Source organism: Poromitra crassiceps (genome assembly GCF_964638095.1).
Source record: "Poromitra crassiceps genome assembly, chromosome: 1".
Lineage (NCBI taxonomy): Eukaryota > Metazoa > Chordata > Actinopteri > Beryciformes > Melamphaidae > Poromitra > Poromitra crassiceps.
This window is the reverse complement of record NC_139623.1, coordinates 101,093,934-101,114,332: the sequence shown is the minus strand read 5'-3', so window position 1 is coordinate 101,114,332 and position 20,399 is coordinate 101,093,934. Positions and strand designations below refer to the sequence as shown.

The following is a 20,399-nucleotide window of genomic DNA, read 5'->3' as shown; positions in this document are numbered from 1 at the left end:
GAAAATAAAAAAAGTTATTTTTCAGTGCAATTTCCACTCTACTTCTTCTGCTTCTACAAATCAATGAAATGGTAGATTCACATTGAAGTAAAACAAAAACAATAATCCTAAATAAATAAACTGGATATGCCCACAGGTAATGATAGCCCAGAATATGTCAAAAGTAATTATTTATTTTACAGTCGACCCAAGTACTAGGATTAAACACATGGTAAGAATCGTAAAAAATATATATATATAAATAATGCTTTATAGGCATGTAACTTAGAAATCACAGCTGAATGACTTAAATCTGTTATTACTGTGATAATATGAACCTTATACTGTACCTACAAGATTGTTCGTGAGCTGAGTTGACTGAGAACAGACATGGTTTCTACCAATGTGCAGTCGAATTTCCTATGAATGATGCAGTTATCAGGCTCTTACCACCCAATGTAATGAACTACATATTGAACTGGTGAGTAATAGATAGAGATGTTTTAAGCAATTTAGCTATGATTTGTATGCATTTCCCTAAATACAGCCTTAAGTACATTCACTAAGCATTCACTGTCTCTTCTTTCACTTTGTGTCACCATGTAAATGAATCACATTGGTCTAGTCCAGTGGTTCCCAACCTTTTTACACCAAGTACCACCTGAGAAAGTAGTTGGCTCTCCAAGTACCACCATATGACCGACGTTAAAATCCAGTCTATTCAGCCAGGCCCGTAGCCAGGGTTTGAGAAATACCGAGGTCATTTTAGCGCGGCGTGGGGGGACCAGGGGGGGCTGTGCACCCCCGGATAGAAAATTTTGTCCATTTTAAAGTAAAATGCTTCAATCTGGTGCACTTTGAGAGCAAAATGAAGAGGCTAGATCTATAAAGAACTACATACATCATGTTAGATTAATATCCTCTTTACTGTGCTGTTGCTTTAAAATGATACAAAAAATAAATGTCTCCCCAAATGTTATAATTTATATTCTGCATACAGGTCACATGGCAGAATACTGCTCAATTAAATACAATGGCCCATCTACACAAACATCACTTACAGGGGAGTTACTTACCCATTCACTTCAATAGAACTGTCCCCAAAGTCTAGCCCCAATCTAACCTCAATGCAAAATCTGAATGTTGTGAGTTATCTCTCTTCTATAGCACACAGAGAGGAAGCAAATTGTTGCATTTCCGATCAACTGTCGCATTAAAACATCAATGACAGATTAATAGATCTGGGGACAAGGGCTATTTAAAAAAAAAAAAAATTGGTGTGGAAAATACCGAGGTCATGACCTCGGTGTCCTCAATGGTAGCTACGGGCCTGTATTCAGCTATGCACAGTTCACGCAGGAGGCAAATTTATTCCAACCTGCAGCCTATGTGCAACCTGCAGCAGCTGCACTTGTGCTGGGTTGACTGCTGTCTTCACCTGCTTGTGCTTCATCGTTGCTGCTCTCCTCTACTACAGCTCTTTTACGATTCTCTCCCGTTTTGATCCACTTTAGCATCCCTCCTCGTCTTTGTTCACCACTTGTGTAACCATGCGGGGCGGGCAGGTAATTGTGCATGCGCAACAGGTATAGTGTCCGTCAGAAACAAATATTTGTTTCTAAATCTCAAGACAACAAAATAAACCTCAATTTCAATGATCACAAGTTTATTTTCATTCGTAGTATTATTTTGATAGATAAACATGTTTTACAATTGATTTTAAAGTTGGGTTCACTTCATTTCATAATTTAAACATTGGGATTCCAGGGATCAAGTACCACCAGCAGGGGGGGCGCAAGTACCACCTACCTTGAGAAACACTGCCAATAATATTAATAATTATTATTATTATTTCACTTTCACATGTTTGAAAACTACTACTAATGACCACCATGGATTTTGCACAAAAACTAAAAAAAAAAAAAAAAAAAAAAAAAAAAAAAAATTGGAATTTTCACAGAGCCTTCCAAGTACCACCAGCAGGGGTCGCAAGTACCACCTACGGTACGCGTACCGTAGGTTGGGAACCACTGGTCTAGTCTTTTCTTCATTCATTTGTTTGACTACGTTAGTTGGTACCTGGCTTTTTCCACAAGTATTGAGTTCAGAGAGCAAATCTTTCTCTACGCTGTTTCATTTCCCATTTACATGGCAAACAGTGTGCACTGTAGAAGGCTGGGTTACCAAAAACAACTCACTGTGAGTGGTGCTGTGGTCTGGTCCTGGTATAGAGGCCCGTTTGTCTCTATAGTGACTCTGCTGCCTCTGAACCCAGTGAACCTGGAAAATCAAAACACAGGAACTAATTCTTACTGTTTTTTTAATCAGAGGACCAATAACTAACAAATAACCACACAAACAATTCACTAAATGCGTGTATGTAATATAATTTCCCACCAACATTTTGTACAGTAGGCTACATTTCTGGGGACAATGTGAAGTCGATGATATTACTTCAATGTGATAAATTAATACACCACTTGCCAAACTATCAGCCCAGTGGGAACATTAATATCAAATGTTCCTCTGATAGATTTCTGGCACTTCTTTGTTTTTATTTGATCTCATTTATAATGATAACCAATAATAACCACCTCGCGGTTGTATGCCTCCACCAACAAGTCAAGTTGCAGTTTAGAGGCATGTCTGTCCAGACTCATAAAATACTGTACATGCAGTGAAGACTTTGAAGGAATTTAATAAAATGTATTAAGTGTATTTTTGCAAAATAGAAGTTATCACTACGTTGACATGATGACTATGATTCCAGTGAATAATTTCCAGTGAGAAACATGCTGTCTTCACTTAGAGCAGTGATCCTCACAATTTCTTCGATGAGAGCCACACTGGCAGGACAAAGTCAATAGGAGAGCCACTTTTACCGCAAAACACCAAAAGCCACCCCAACCAAGCACATCTGCCTACCATTTTTTTGTGTTTTATTGTTTTCCAAGTCTGGGGGAATACCTCTAAAAGCACACTTCATACATTATGCACACTTAAAAAAAAAAAAAAAAAAAGCAATAAGGATTTTTCACAAGGTAGGCTATTTGGAACACACTAATGCACTTTTTATAAAGTCAAACGCATTGAAACTGAAGGATTTGATCGATTCCAAAACCGCACTAATTATGTTCAAAGCTAGGAATAATCTACTTCCTGGTAATATTAAAAAATAATTTGCAGACAGAGAAGGATGCTTTGAAACAGCAGTGTGCTCGCACTACTCTTAAGAGCATGTGTATTACAGTCTATGGGGTGACTCTTTGGAACAGACTGGATGACAGGATCAAACAAAGTGCTAACATCTCCATTTTCAAATCCAATTTAAAAAACGATTTAATCAGGAAATACATTGAGCAGCTCTGATTTTTGTTGTAGTTTTTTGGCAATGTCCTTTTCTTTTTTCTTCCTGGCAGCGTATTATTGTTATGTTATTATTGGGTGTGTGTGCCTGGTCTGATATGTATTATAGGGTAGTATAGTTCATTCAAGATTCAAGATTCAAGATTCAAGATTTTTATTGTCACTCCGTGGTACAAGTATCACGTGTGAAATTCTTGTGCTGTGGACTCCGTTTACAACATAGTACAAATATAACAGGGCATATGAGTGCAAAAACAACAAGAGACACAACCAGCAATAAGGCAGTAGAGTGATAAGACAAGTCAGAGACAGTGGCATATTCACTGCACATAGGTGCACATGTCATGTGCATACTTTAGACGTGCTTAAACATTTTAAATTCAACGTATTTGACGTACAGGTGCAAATAGCATATACCTAATTAAACATACAATTAAACATTAGACATACATAATGGTAGCAGCTACAGTACGGTACAGTACAGCTACTACACTATTTGTGTATGTTAAGGAGTCTCGAGTCTCTGTTTGATATAAATCGTATCAATCTCCCTCTCCCCCTCTCTCTCTCTCTCTCTCTCTCTCTCTCTCGTGATGGATAAATAAATAAATAAATAAACAATAAGATAATAGTAAATTTGTAATGGTTGCACTTTTTATGCCTCCGCCGGCGATAGCCAGGCCGAAGGCATTATGGATCCGGGTTGTCCGTCCGTACGGCCGGCCGTCCGTACGATGTTTGTTAACGCGATATCTGAGGAACGCCTGGACGGAATTTCATCAAATTTGCCTCAAACATCGACTTAGACTCAAGGATGATCTGATCAGATTTTGGTGGTCAAAGGTCAAAGGTCAAGGTCACTGTGACCTCTCAAACGCCATTTTCAAGCTTGTTAACGCGATATCTCAGGAATGCCTTTACGGAATTTAATCAAACTTGTCTCAAACATTGACTTGGACTCAAGGATGAACTGATTACATTTTGGTGGTCAAAGGTCAAAGGTCAAGGTCACTGTGACCTCTCAAACGCCATTTTCCAGCTTGTTAACGCGATATCTGAGGAACGCCTGGACGGAATTTCATCAAATTTGCCTCAAACATCGACTTACACTCAAGGATGATCTGATTAGATTTTGGTGGTCAAAGGTCAAAGGTCAAAGGTCAAGGTCACTGTGACCTCTCAAACGCCATTTTCAAGCTTGTTAACGCGATATCTCAGGAATGCCTTTACGGAATTTAATCTAACTTAACATTGACTTCGACTCAAGGATGAACTGATTACATTTTGGTGGTCAAAGGTCAAAGGTCAAGGTCACTGTGACCTCTCAAACGCCATATTCCAGCTTGTTAACGCGATATCTGAGGAACGCCTGAACGGAATTTCATCAAATTTGCCTCAAACATCGACTTACACTCAAGGACGATCTGATTAGATTTTGGTGGACAAAGGCCAAAGGTCAAGGTCACTGTGACCTCTCAAACGCCATTTTCAAGCTTGTTAACGCCATATCTCAGGAATGCCTTTACGGAATTTCATCAAACTTGTCTCAAACATTGACTTGGACTCAAGGATTAACTGATTACATTTTGGTGGTCAAAGGTCAAAGGTCAAGGTCACTGTGACCTCTCAAACGCCATTTTCCAGCTTGTTAACGCGATATCTCACGAATGCCTTGACGGAATTTCATCAAATTTCCCTCAAACATCGCCTTAGACTCAAGGATGATCTGATTAGATTTTGGTGGTCAAAGGTCAAAGGTCAAGGTGAGCTCTCAAACGCCATTTTCAAGCTTGTTAACGCGATATCTCAGGAATGCCTTGACGCAATTTAATCAAACTTGTCTCAAACATCGACTTGGACTCAAGGATGAACTGATTACATTTTGGTGGTCAAAGGTCAAAGGTCAAGGTCACTGTGACCTCTCACACACCCAATTTCCAAGCTCTGTAACGCAACATCACAGAAGCGCCTTGACGGAATTTCTTCCAATTTGCCTCAAATGGCGATTTGGACTCAAGAATTAACTAATGGCGGAGGCATAAGTCCGCGTTGCGGTCGTTCTAGTTTAATCAAATGCTTCAATACAGAGTCAAAACAAATAGACTACATAAAAAGCAATACGGCCACAAAGTGCTGAATAAATTCTAGCCTTGAATCTGCTGCAAAGTTTATTGAGTTGCTTCCTGTCTGAAGGCAGGCTCTGAGTGAATTAGTTTAGTACAGAGTAGTTTACGCTTTTATCTTGAAGGCGGAAAGGGGAAATGCTACGTGTGAACTGACGCTGGTCTGTCAGTCTGCTAGCAAACGCGCTAGAAAGACAACACTACAGTCAGTCCCTGTTCGTATAGGCTGCGCTGTGTGAAGCAGACCTCTCTGGATTAGAAAAGTAGGCTAAGGGGACATTCAAACCAAAAGCGTTTTTGGAGCTGCCAGCATCTTTCTGCAATTCATTCTCTATGTAAGGACGCGCTAAACGTGCTCCTCTTTTAACGCTGGTGGCGTCTGTTGTTTTTGGAGGAGCGCTGTGGGCATTTTAAAGCTGAAAAAAGTTGAACATTAGAGGAAAAGCGCCCTGATTGTCTTTTTCACTCTTCCTATCTTTTCTCCTCCCGAGGGATTTTCAACCTCCGCTGCTGCCAGAATTGGCAATAATCTGGCTTTCATGTTGACAGTGAACAACATCAAACAGACAAAACTAGCTGGCTACCGTCCGTATGGTCGTTGTGTTCTGATCTGTACTGCACGCGACTACAGGGGAAAACAAACGGAGCACAAAAAAAACGCTCCGTGCGCTGTGTTTTGTGCACAATGGAAGCGCTCTCAACATGATTTTCATAGCGTTCTGACTGAAAAAAACGCTTTTGGTGTGAATGTCCCCTTAGGAGAGAAAGAATGAGCCATCAGCCATAACGTTTTGTATTGTTTTCTGATTAAAAAGTGTTACATCTTTGTTCACACCAAAAGCGTCTAAGAAGCAGAAGAAACTCCTTCAAAGTCACTTTGTTGATGCAGTGTTGCCAGATATATGGTGAGTTTCCACCCCCATTTGGTGCTCCAGAGGGCCAGCAACCTGGCAACCCCAGTTTTTTTTACACAGCAGTGAGGGATGGTCTGAGCAGGTTTTGACAGTGAATTATGTATATCGGCTGCAAGCCACCAACTAAAGCTTCTAGAGCCGCAAAATTCGTGTGAGCCGCGCAATGAGGAACTAGGACTTGGAGACTATTTTGATGAGTACAGAGGACTGATAGAGAACTTCCTCACATGGTGCAACGACAATTACCTGAAGCTCAATATCAGCAAAACCAATGAGGTTGTGGTGGACTACCAGAGGAACAGGAGGCCCCCTGTCCTGGTTGTCATCCAGGGAGATGAAGTGAAGAAGGTGGACTCATACAAGTATCTTGGGGTTAATGTGATTATTACAGTAGGCCAATTTAAAGGATTTTGGTGTCTGCAAATTGGGGATAAAACAATTACCGCTTTAATGATGAACCGTGATCAAATTCCTGATGGTTAGTATTACCATTTCAAATTTTAATTATCATTAAGCCCGTGTATGTTTGAGTACCGTGATTATTGCTGCTGCTCGCTGAGTGCTGTTCGCTTGTTTATTCAAAGTTTATTAAAAGAGAATGTCCAAACTGCACCAAATCCTATTGGCTATCTTATTAGTTTAATGTTTATGCAAACATAAAGTGCATAGTGCTGTTACTTTTATTTGTGGTTTTCAATATAAAACTTGGTGAAATTATTTCAAAAAGTTGAAATCGCCTCACCCCTCCATTGTTGCGTGGACTCAAAAGTCACTCATCCCGGTTCTCTCCCCTGGCACCACAATGGTGGAACGAGCTCCCCCCTTCTGTCAGGACAGCCAAATCACTGTCCATCTTTCAGTGGAGACTAAAGACACGCCTTTTCAGGGTACACCTGGACCCTTCCGAAACTAACCATCCTTCTAAAAAAAAGAAAAAACTTACTAACTAATGCTACTTATTCCTTCAAGTAAGTATTGACAAAAGTTGCGTATTCCTTATAAAGGGTCTTGGTTCATGTAGACCAGGGGTGGCCAAACTTTTTTGGTTGTGGGTCGCATACAGAAAAATATAAGGAGTTGCGGGCCAAACAAAATTAAGCGCGGCAGTTTTTGCGGCAAAAAAATTGGACCAGAAAACCCTTGTGCCATCAAAAATTTAATTTCTACCTAAATAAATATATGACACGTAGGGGCCCTATCGTTGCATCGGCGTAGAAACTGCGTTTAGGGCCCGGCGCAGCCCAGATTAGTGGGTGTGGACCAGCGCACTCGATATCTTGGTGTCGGCGCTACACGCGGCCTCAAGCATTATAACCACGCCTTTTAAGCGTAAAATTATGCACCATCTGCTCATTGGAGAAGTGCAGTAAAGAGTCACACGCTTGCCTTTTAAGCTCCAATTCCACGGAGAAATCCAGTAAAACCAGACAAGCCAAGTGCTCTGCTCTCCCCCCCCTCCCTTCATCCCGTCTGTCTGTCTCCATATATAGGCTATTATTCCATATTATTATGCTTCTCAAACCAATCTAACTGCAGTTTAAATACTGCAAGCATGTAAATACGCTACACTATAGCAAGATCAAAGTGAAAAGAATGTTCTAAACGCATCAGCTAGAAAAATATAGCCTATCCCTATATGATGAGATTAATTAGATTGGTGAAAGTTTGTCCAGAAAGATATAATTTTCTCTCCCCTGCTGCAGGTGGGATGATGCACATAAATATAGCCTACATTATGTAAAGTCATTGCAGAAATGTGTTTTTATTGTAAAACTAAATGTGAAGTAGGGCCAAGTTATTGGAGCAGACATCACAGTATAGCACATGACAGTAGAAGCGCGTTACGCTGTCACTTATCTAAATCACGTTAAATCGACGAGGGATATATATAGGCCCAGGATGACATATATGTTTCACATAGGGTGGTGTTTTCATTTCGATGTTTTATTTGGTCCAATATTGAAATGTTCTACAATTGCAGGTTGTGTTCATATTACACATTATTTAGATCTACCTTTATATCTATTTCGCCTCATTTGGTTGCTATTTAGTAGCGAAATGGAGCAGCCCAATGCATGCTGGGACATTTCACATGCCAGGCAGTGAACTTACAACTTTTTTTCCTATGGGACGTGTGTTGTGTCTGTCTGAGCGAGGGAGTCAGAGAGAGAGAGTCGTATTGTGCCTGTCAGACTGAAGAGAGAGAGGGAGTGACACAGAGAAGGGTGACAGAGGAGAGGCAGAGGAGCGCTCCGCGCAACTGGCGCACTGAATAGGCCTGGTTTTCAAAAGCGCAAAGCGCTAAATTTACGCCAGGTGGGAAGATATCATTAGGCCGGTATTTAAGGCCGACACGCCCATTCTCGCCCATTCAGGGAGTGCGCCACGCCCATTCCGCCTAAAGCGCATTTGGCAGCCTAAAGCCATGTTGATATCTTCCCGAGGCAGACGCAAGGCCCGTTTTTTTGCGTTTAAGGCCCGTTTTAGCGCCGAAGGCCTGTGGGAGAATAGGGGCCATAGTTTATTGATGCGCTCACCTATTATAATGGGTATTTCTGTATGTTATCACATTTTCTTTTCCTGTGCCAACAGGTTAAGACAGAGATAATTTAACATAACATTAGTATTAAACATTAACTCATTCTCTGCCAGGGTCATTTCGGTCTGTGTGCTCCCAGTGCCAGGATTTTGAGCATATTTCCTGATCTTCCAGGACCCACAGAATATTCTGTGCTAGGAATAAAATTACACAACATATCTCACAATAAAGCAGAGACTCTCTTCTTACCCCTTGTAAAAAACTGAAACTCTCCCATGTTTCCTTGTTTAGTTACAAGCAGTGGAAGTTAGCTTGTTTTCACTAAAAATGCCCTCCTTGGGACAGAAATATGAGAAAAAGAGGTTTTTAGTGAAGGACACCGTTTCAAGCAGAACTCTCTTTTGAGCCTTTTATTTTTTGCCTCAGTGACACATCAGACATATACAGTATTTGTTTTTTCCAAATAAATAAATAAAAAATAAAAAATAAGAGAATGTATTTTACAGTTGCCATGTGGATTTTTAGCTTAGCTTGATAAAAGCATAAACAAATGGAACGAACCCTTATGTGGTCACACTCACACACTCTCTCTCTCTCATACACACACACACACACACACACACACACACACACACACACACAGGAATAACGAGTGCTGTAACGTTACCTGCTGTCACGTTACCTCTCATAACTAACGTTAGCACAGAAGATCACACAATAGCTACGTTAGTGCTGTAAACTTTGAAATGTTTATGTGACACATGTTTCACCTTGGTTGCTGGGGACGGGTGTGTGACGCGGTTTGACGCGTTTGACGTATCCATGTGATTCCCCCTCCCTTGAGTGTGACAGAGCTCTCCCTTGAGAGGGAAAGCTGGCAAGAGGAAACGTGAAGCGAGTCATGCCGGCGGCATAAACAATGCGTGACAATTATACTCGAATGTTGTGTGTGTGATCATTTCATCTCAAACGCGATACAAAAAATAGGCTACTTTTTACCATCGTCATCGCTCTCTCCAAGTGGCACCCATTTCTCCTCCTCCGATTCATCTGTGTCAGACGGATCAGAACGCTGTGAAGGGGAGCCTAGTCGCCATGGCGCTCCGTCGTGGAGCAATAACAAAAACGCTGGCGTCTTCCTCGCCGTCGTCGCCAGCCGAGAACTCTGGATCGGACTCTGTTTCGACCACAGGCTCCACCCATAAATACTAAACTAGCGGGTTCCTTTTATCAGTTTGACTTGAAACAATGTCACAGGCTGGGAAAGTGTCTGATGTAATGTAAACAGCCAAAACATGAAAGTACGTCCGAGTACGTCTTTGGCACAGAACGCCATTGTTAAAAGTACGTCCGGGTACGTCTTTGGCAGAGAATGAGTTAATTCAGTATTTTTTTTTATTTTTTATAAATAGACCAGGTCAGGGTGCCCAAGTATAACCCATTTTCAATGGTTTTAAATAGAAAAAACGAAATGGGGGGAATCCGTTTTTTTGTTTTTGTTTTTCAGTTTCTTTTTCTTAATGTTTTTGTTTTTCTGTTTTCCCCCCGTTTTCACAGTCTACAGTCTACATTGTAGACTGTGTTGCACAGATGATTTCACTACTGTTGACAAAATGTAAGTCACTTTGGATGAAAGTGTCTGATAAATGACTTAATGTAATGTAATGTGTAATGATAACCGTGATCATTTTTGGTCACTATAATTATTATTAACTATTTGCATACAGTTTTATCTCTACTGCAAATGTAAGTGGCACTTCCACCATTTTTGTAGAATGACCGAAGATCATTTTCTCTGGGTAAGCAAAACATTATGTCATAGTGAAGTTTTGGATATTTTATCCTATTAGACATGTGTCTGAAATGTTCTCATAGTAAATGTATGAATTCTTGAGTTATGGCGAAAAATGTCTTTTCTGAGGTCACAGTGACCTCAATCTGGGAACCCATCGGTTAAACAAAAAAACAAAAACAAATCTCTAACCTCTGGGGGCAGCCCCGTTTCAATGTGGTGCAACAGGAACTCAAGAGGCTCCGTCGACAGCGGAAGAAAACCTTTTCCGCTCCCTGCAAGCTCTGCCATTGGCTCCAACCGACCGACTCTGCCCATTAATGGATTTCCTTTCCGTTCCCTGCGTGTCGTTCTCAAATCCTTCCGTCGCGATGAAACAACAATAAGCCCTTGTTCACACAGGACGCCGAACGTAAGTAGAACTGAAGCTTGAAGCAGGCACAAGCTGAACAGACGCCTAACCGTTCACACAAGAAGCCTTCTCTTTTCCTCTCAGTGCCTACTCGGCGCGCCTTGAACCCGCCCACAACTTCCCATTGACTTCATGCCTGGCTTGACGCGAATCCTGAACGATCGCTTGAACAAGGCGTGAGCGTGGCTTCGTGCTACACGCTACAACTTGCTACACGCTGAAAACAGTACATTTTGACTGCACACCGGTCACATCCACTCCATTTTGATCGGGTAAAGCGCAGCATGCGAGCCTGCACCCTGTGAGCCTGCACCCTGTCAGCCTGCACCCTGTGAGCCTGCACCCTGCGAGCGCTGTTGCACCCCTTTTCACGGAGCTTGCCGACAGATTTTCGATGCAAGTCAAAAGTCTGTCTCGAGAGATTACAGTGACTTTGACCTTTGACCACCAAATTGTAAGCAGTTAATCTTTGAGTCCATGTGTGTCAAATTTGAAGAAATTCGCATTCATGAGAATGGGATGGACGCAAGGTCCCAGTGACCTTTGACCACCAAAATCTAATCAGTTAATCCTTGAGTCCAAGTGGGTGTTTGAGACAAATTTGAAGAAAACGGACGAACGAACGAACAACCCGAAAACATAATGCCTCCGGCCACGGTTGTCGCCATGCAGCAGAGGCATACAAACTACAAGATCAAATTTGGCCTCACTTCCCTGAGATACATTAAGTGCCCACACCTTGTCATACCCAATGCACTAAAGCTGTAATCATCTCCAGCCATTTTCTGAAGCCTTATTTTAGCGTTGTCTGGCTTTTTTTTCTAAAATTGGGGTTTTACGAGGATAAAAGAAAAACAGGGACAAGTGCGGGGCAAATGAAATATTTTGTTCTATTCTGTTCCATTCTATTTTAAAGAGAGTGGAAAATCAATAGCAGAGAAATAGAGTTGGGCATCTTTATGGGGGGAGTAAAAGGTTCCCTCTTCATTAGTTCAAAGAGTGCTTGCTCGCTCTCCCTCTCTCTCTCTGTCCCATTGTCCTGGGTTAAAAGGAACGAAAACACCCCCGCCTCACCTACACCTCTGTCCTCCACAACACACACACACCCACACATACACACACACACCCACACACACACGCACGCACGCGCACACAATTTCTTTCATAGGCAGCTGCTCACGGCTTTTATCTGATAAGAAGCTGGTCCTTGTGAAGGTGGGCTCAGTAAATCAAACAGCAGATCACACACACACACACACACACACACACACACACACACACACACACACACACACACACACACACACACACACAGTCACACATACACACATCCCACTTCCAGGCGACTATTGTCCTCCTCACACTTAAATCAGAGTGGAGGAGGTTGAAAATAAACACTATTGAGAGGCGGCTGCAGTCTTTTATGTCCTGAAAGCATCGCTGTTTTATTCCCGTTTATGTTCTTCAATTAGACTCAATTAAGAAGAGGAGGACTGGACTCACCAAGGCAGAGGGGTGGGGGCAGTTAGAGCTACGAGCCCTGCAATGTTAAATACACAATACTTCACACAAGACAGTGAATGTGGTATTTAGAGCGATGTGCGTACAGTTCAAGTTGGATGTAATGTAATCAAATGGGTATGTATTAGGCTGATCAAAACAATCTGAGTAACTTTGATTTAAGCTAAGAAACATATTTCGGCCTGATGGCCCTGTATTATATAGATGAGTGTACAAAATGTATATAGCAATGCTTAATTAGCAGGGCATCTGGGTACGGCAGCGGTAGGGTCGCAGATTTGAGCCCCTATGTTACTTCCGGCTTGGTCAGGCATCCATACAGGCACAATTGGCCGTGTCTGCGGGTGGGAAGCCGGATTAAGGCTATGTGTCCTGCTTGTTGCACTAGTGCCTCCTCTGGTCGGTCAGGTCGCCTGTTCGGGGGGGAGGGAAACTAGCGGGAATAGCGTGATCCTCCCAAGCCCTACGTCTTGTCAGTGAACTCCTCGCTGTGGGGTGAAAAGAAGCGGCTGGTGACTGCACATGCATCGCGCACAGAACTCATTTGATTGGTCGCCGCAACTGCTTCTTCCCATCCTGCCAAGCAAGCGACTCCTCCGAACTCATCCGCCGAAGCGAAGTGCGCACGCACATCTCCAGTGGAAGGAGAAACAGGGGCAAACGGGGAAAACACACTCGACTTGGGGGAAAGAGTTCTCTTTGACCGGTGCCTGCCTGGCTGTAAAGAGAGGCGTTCGGGGTGCAGCAGGTAGTTTGTTGTCAGGCATGGTGGAGGACAGCGGCGTGTAGGAGGGGGGCAACCATTCAAATGAGTTCGGAGCGTGGTTTCATCTAAACCCTATTGGGAAAAGTATGCACGACGAATTGACCAAGTACAATTTGGGAGAAAACGGGGGGGCAGGGGATCCGGGGGGGAAAAACTTGATAAAAAAAAGCAACGCTTAATTGGCAAAAGAAACAAGCTCATGGTTGTAAAAAACACACAAGCTCAAGGTTTTTCCTGCCCAATGCATGCTGAGATATGCTCCAGCCCCATACATGCACACACATGCACGCACCATTGACATAGGACAGGATATGAGCTCTCTACAGTGAAGCCAAAGCATCTGAGATCGCCGCCCTGGAGGCGGGTACCAGTATCGGTCACAAGGCCCGCCTCCGCCATGTTAGTGGATGGGAAAATGAGCCATACTCAACAATCAAAGTACACGTCAGAGATATTTTTTTCCAAAGGTGGTTTCTATCATTTTATATAGTTCTTATCACGCCTGTCCAAGTGCTCATTTTTCTGATCAGCTTGTTTTTAAGTAGTTATTTGATGATATAAAAAGGGATGATTGACAGCTGTGGCAGCCAGTCTCAAGCCATCACTGGCTGGACAGGCTGGTCGCGTTATAGACCTACTGTAGGTTACATAGACCAGAACCTGCTTGAGACGCTGCTTGATGTGTGATGGACCACAACAAAAAGGACATTGTTTTGAGAAAGGTGCGCAAGGAAGTAACATTGGTTGGGGACTGAAGTGGTAAGTTCAGAAAATATGTCTTATTACTCCCGCTAACATTATCGGTTCTTTTAACACATCCATGGTTTTAACGGGTGCAAGCGACGGGTGTCGGCATAACGTTACTAACAACCGATAACGTTAGCTGGAATAACGAAATAGACATATTTTCAGAACTTACCAGGTTGTCCAACTGCCTGCGTATCATGCCAGGAAATGTTTCTCCTAACGTTACAACTCCCAGGTATAAAATGAGGCCCACACAAGCAGCCATCAGCTAACGTTAGCCGTTTGTTTATCCTTTGGCGTCACCCAAACAGACACTGGTTTTATTTGGGGTAAAGCGCAAGGCAAGTTTTTCTATGGATATCTCAGGGAAGTGCTGACTGTGGGTATGTTGTTCACAAGCTCTCCTCTCCTCATAACTGTTGTAAGGATATGCAGAAGAGACCAGGCAGCTGGCTAACGTTATTAGCCCCAGACTCAGGCAGCGCTCACCATCGGATAATTTCCCCTGTATGACGATGTTAAGTTGCCCAGAGCAGCCCGGAGGTCTGGCTGCTAGGAGCTCAATCTCCGACAACGAAAATCAGATTTCCATACAGGCGTCATTTTGATAAACTGACCTCATAGTGGGAATCTACATAGTTACTTTTGCAGAGACAAAAAGTATTAAAACTTAAAGTGCCATATTTACGGTGCCGGGGGAGCGAGAGACTGGCTACTCTCGTCGAATCACATCTAAGCATGTCCACCTTTGCTGTCCAATCACGTCTACGCCTTCCCAGCTTTCCAGCTTTGTCGTCCAATCACCTTCCCAGCTTCCCAGCTTTGTCGTCCAATCACCTGCCCAGCTTTCCAGCTTTGTCGTCCAATCACAGCTCATCATGCCTTGCTTTGCTGTCCAATTACGTCTAAACCTTTCCATCTTTCCAGCTTTGTGCCCGCCCCCCCTCCATCGCTATCGTCCATTCATGTCTCATCAATCCCAGCTTCTGACATGCTATGTAAACAAACACAGCAGCATCACCAGCGCTGCAAAAGTTTTCCACGCAAAGGAACAGTAAGTACAACATGAATTATGTCAAATAACAAGCTCCAATTTTACCCCCATTCTACTTTATGTAGCTAGCGTTAGCTAACGTAGGTTTGACAGTCATTGCAATAACGTTGGTTTATTTCCAAGAACATGCATGACGTGAGCTCCAATTTTACGCTCGAGTCATTCTACTTTAATATGTAGGCTACTACCCAACCTAGTTAACGTTAGAACATATTGTCATGCCGTTTTAGCACACTGAAAGAGATTTAACATAATGATATGTTGTATTCAGATGTTCCTGTTTTAACACAAGGCTTAATATACTACTAGGAGCTGAAATGTGTATTGGTTCTCAACCTGTGGTACTGGCACCACTGTCATATGATGGTAATTTCTGTGGTGGTGGTAGCCTACTTGGTGTAAAAAGGTTGAGAACCACTCACTGTGTTAGACCCTAACCCTAACCCTATTTGTTGATTTACAAATGCTATTATTTGTTTTTATATTATTGAGTTAGAACTACCCACATTAATATGTTTATACAGTAGTGTAATGAAACTGAATAGTTATAAACTTTAGCTGGTTTAGTTTAAGCAGCACTTTTCTGTTCTCTAATGGCAGATGGCTTCCAACCACAGGTGATGAGGAATGGATGGCCCGCCTGCGGAGGTTTGCTGCCTCTGAGGTCTGGCCCTCTGAGGCAGGAAACAGACAGGCATCAAACCAGAAAAGGTGGCATGATCTGTATCTGAAGGTAAACTTGGACAAAGTGATTATGTACAATAATAAAACATAAAGCTATGCCATATTAAAAGCAGCCTCTCTCTGTCTCTTTGTAATTGTTGTCTGTGAGCTTCTGTAAAGCTGCTAGTTCTCATTATACAATTATCAGTGTTGTAACAGTAATTTACCATGATCCATGTCTCAAACGGCATACTGTGTTGGGTCCTTGCATTTGAGGGAAATGGGCCTGGAATGTCCTTGAATTTGATGTTTAACAAGGTGTGGGAACCCTGGTTATTCTCATTTGTGTTATCAGTTTCAAGTTTATTAAAGAAAAAACATTGTTGCATCACAAGATGAAATGAGATGTTTTTTTACAAGTTAGAAAACAGACCAGAATAGATACAGTATAACAATAACATGTGTACAGTACAGGGAGGAGATAACTAATAGATACAGTATAACACTAACATGTCTACAGTACAGGGAGGAGATAACTAAAAGGATGGACAATGTGAGCACAGCCTGTCAGCTCTTGGTAAGAAGGACTGCTGGTGTCTTTTTGTGTGACTTATTGGCCCTGTGAACAATCTAGTAGTTCTCAGGTCATATTGGTGGTGTGGAGTTTTGAGGGCTCCGAGTAGGGGGTTGGACCCTTCCTCCTCCAGCATCCGCTTGACTTCTCTGGAGGTGGCTTCATCTCTCCGCTCCGCCAGGCTGGGGAACGTTCCATTCCACTTGGTAGGCCCATAATACGGCAGCACCTCCGCTGCACACATTCCAGGTCCTGAGTTAGGTTTTTGTTCAGCCCTCCCCAGACTGGAGAAGCATACTCCAAGACAGGTCTGATGAAGCTCACATTTGCCCACTTGCACACTGAGAAGTGGACACTTTTGGACAATGTAGACACTTTTTTATATTTATTTTATCTTAGTTTACTGTTTGCGTCAATTGCCCCTTTTTTATTATTTCATATAATTTCATTCATGTCTTTGTTGTGTGAGAGAGAGGTACAGTATATATTTTGTAATAAATTTGCACTATATTTCTACAGCAGTACTTTTTACTTATTTCTACCAAAAATATCTGTGACAACAGGAGTCAAGCAAAGTATTGCTTTGTGCAACCCCAAGCAGGTAATGAAATGACCAGAAAATGTACATCAACAGAACAGTATTGCAAACAGTTCCACATTGCATACAAGCATGCACACTTATTACGTCATTCAGAGAAGACAATTACATTGTTTCTGTGCTTTCAAGGCTTATTCCATTTATTGTTAATGGGATTGCATTTATGAATTGGGTCTTCTTTCTAAAGCAGACATCATGTATATATATATATATCCGAACACAGACCTCCACCAAGGCCCATGTTCAATGGGTTCTTCCTTGGCCCATGCTACGCCTTTCCATTAAGTTTCATGAAAATCGGCCCAGTAGTTTTGATGTAATCCTGCTGACAAACAGGTATTTGAAAGATGCCCAACACTTGGTAAGCGTTTGGGTTTAGAGATGTGTTCCAGCCGGGATTCAAACTTGTCACCTTCACATCCATAGTCCCCCATGTTATACTTAGTGAAATGTCATGTTTAGACACATTTCTCAAATTAAGAGGCTCAAAAGTGCGACCTAGAACTTCTGATGGGCAGCAGAGTCAATAGTAACTCTCAATTCACTTCATTTGAACCCAATTTTCTCTCTTTTTCTCTCTTTTTCTCCTTCCCCCCTTCTTCCCCCTTCTTCCCCTTCTTTCCCCTTCTTCCCCCCTCCATCCAGACTATTGTTCCCCAGCTTATTTACAGAGCTAGAGAGGATTGACTGTATAATTAAATATACAACGCACTGTGCACAAATCTAGAACCAGCAGCTCTACATAAAAAAGTTCAGAGGGGCGGGGACCTCACGCAGGTTTTAACTCAACGGAGCTACTGCACAGAATCGGGTAACACCAATGCCCAATCCCAATTCCTATCTTAACCCTCAATCTTAACCCTCAGTCTCAAAAATGCGCACTCCCGCGAAGTGCTAGTGCTGTCCCGATTCTCACTTTGTTAAGTTAAGGGTCGAGTTTGAGGGCTCTACGGCCCTCAGTTTTGAGATTTTCCACGACCACACTTGGCGGTGAGTGCGATCCCAGAATCCCTTGCGTGTCATCAGCTAGATCCATTCAGATGGAAGATGGCGGCGAAAGGAGGGTTCTCCTATCACTCCTACGCAGACGACACACAACTCTATCTCTCCTTCCCCCCCTCGGACTCTAATATCTCTTCCCGTATCTCTGCCTGCCTCAAAGATATTAGCAACTGGATGTCTTCTCACCATCTCAAACTCAACCCCGACAAAACCGAACTTCTCTTCTTCCCCTGCAACGACTCCCCCCTATCCGATCTGTCCCTATCCATCGACAACACCACCGTCCTCCCCTCCCAATCTGCCAAAAATCTCGGAATCACCATCGACAACCAACTATCTTTCTCTGCCCACATTACAGCAATGGCACGTTCCTGTAGATTCTCCCTCTTTAACATTAGAAAGATCCGCCCTTTTTTAACCTCAGAAGCAACCCAAATTTTAGTCCAGGCCATGGTTTTATCTCGACTTGACTACTGCAATGTTCTTCTAGCCGGTCTCCCCTCCTCTGCAATCCAACCCCTTCAACTCATCCAGAATTCTGCTGCCCGCCTTGTTTTCAACCAACCCAAATTCTCTCACGTCACCCCCCTCCTCCATGACCTCCACTGGCTCCCCATCCTGTCACGCATCAAATTCAAAACCCTTGTCCTCACATACAGAGCTGTCCACTCAACTGCCCCCCAATACCTTCAAACCTTGGTCACGTTCCAACCCTCCCACCGCTCCCTCCGCCCCTCCACTAGCGCAAGCCGTCTCGCCCCCCCCTTGCTTCGCGGGCTCAAGGGCCGCTCTCAATCTCGCCTCTTTTCCTGTCTCGCCCCCAAATGGTGGAACGAGCTCCCCCCCTTGGTCAGGACATCCGAATCTCTCCCCATCTTCCGCAATCGGTTAAAAACCCATCTCTTTTCTCTCCATTTCACCTCCCCCTAACCTTCCCTCTCCATCACCCTTAACACTTTCAGTGCCACGGCCCTTGGGCAAAAGGTTGCTTGCTGTGCCACATAGGCCGCAATGCATTTTAAAACAGTCATATAATTTTTTTAATAATTACTATGTAAACACTGAACACGCACAAATAACGATGAGACTCTCTTCTATCACCTGCAAAAAAAAGTTTATTGATCCCATTTTCCGTTCTTTAGTTATGAGCCGGAGAAGATAGCATGATTGAACGAAAAACATACCTTTTTTTCTACGAGCTGAGATAACGAGCCTTTTGTGAAATTAAACATTTCAAGCACATCTCTGACTCTGAAGCTAATTTTCTGATGTCTGGGTCTGTCTGGGTGAAGTGTATGCTGCTCTGCTGCTCTCCGTGCTCCCCCCCCCCCCCCCCCTCAACTGCACACGCCTCCTGGGTGTGTCTTATGTGTCTGGTGGCTCTCAGTCTCTGCTGAGTTTGCTGCGCACACACAGTGAATGGTGCGCGACATTCAGCTTTTTGGTTCCGCGTGTGTTTGTCACGGGCTGGCATGCTTCCAGTTCGGAATAATAATGCTGATTATGTGAATGTGCTGTTGCAGCGTACATGGAAGTGCTCAGTTGTGACAGCGGATGCTGCTGCTGGGGGCACAGCTGGCGTTGTGCTCGTTTATGGAGGCACGTCGATGCATACGGACGGATGCGATGCGATTTCCTCATTTTGCCCAGTGACTATTTCTGTGTGTTTGGCTCCTTTTTCTCTGATCAGGAGAGTGCTGTCGCCACCTAATGGGTTTGTAAAATAGGTTATCGACCTCCAATAGCTACAATATTGTTAGAGGCGACGTAAGAAGCTTAGATCGACACCCCCCCGTCAAAAAAACAATTTGGAGTTATGACGCCATTTGGCGTCGCTGGCACTGTACGGTAAATTTCTAATGACGCCATATGGCGTCGCTGGCACTGAACGTGTTAACATGCTGCCCACGGACCTTCAACTGTCTGTTTGTTTGTTTGTTGGCTTTTATTGTATTTATCTTTTTCCTTATCTCTGCTTTCCACTATGTATGTTACATGATCTTATGGTTGTTATTTTCTGTATGTACGTCGCTTTGGAGAAAGGCGTCTGCCAAATGAAATAAAGTAAAGTAAAAAGTAAAGTAAAAAAGAAAAAAGTAGCCCTACAAAGTTAAGTATTTCCTTGTTAATAGAGATGTAAAAATTACGATAACCATTGTATTAGCTTAGTTTAATGTCATTTTATGGATTTCCGTTTTGGAATCCTAACAACAATTGTTGTTGCTAACGAGTGGGGGCTAGAATGACCGTGCTTTCCGACGTGAGGGCTGGCTTGACTGCAGTTAAACACTGCAGTCAAGCCAGCCCTCACGTCGGAAAGCACGGTCATTCTAGCCCCCACTTGTTTTG

The 20,399-nt window shown here is 43.0% G+C and overlaps 1 protein-coding gene across 1 annotated transcript in view; it reads right to left on the bottom strand.

Annotated features, from left to right (window-relative positions):
- Window positions 1–20,399, bottom strand: part of LOC310772366 (proprotein convertase subtilisin/kexin type 4-like) — a gene marked incomplete at both ends in the record, with an annotated part of 388,877 nt that overhangs the window by 313,603 nt on the left and 54,875 nt on the right. The window contains one exon of the mRNA XM_083632151.1: window positions 2,178–2,259. Within this exon, the coding sequence (XP_083488277.1) occupies window positions 2,178–2,259 (82 nt within the window). The remainder of the gene's footprint in view (window positions 1–2,177; window positions 2,260–20,399) is intronic.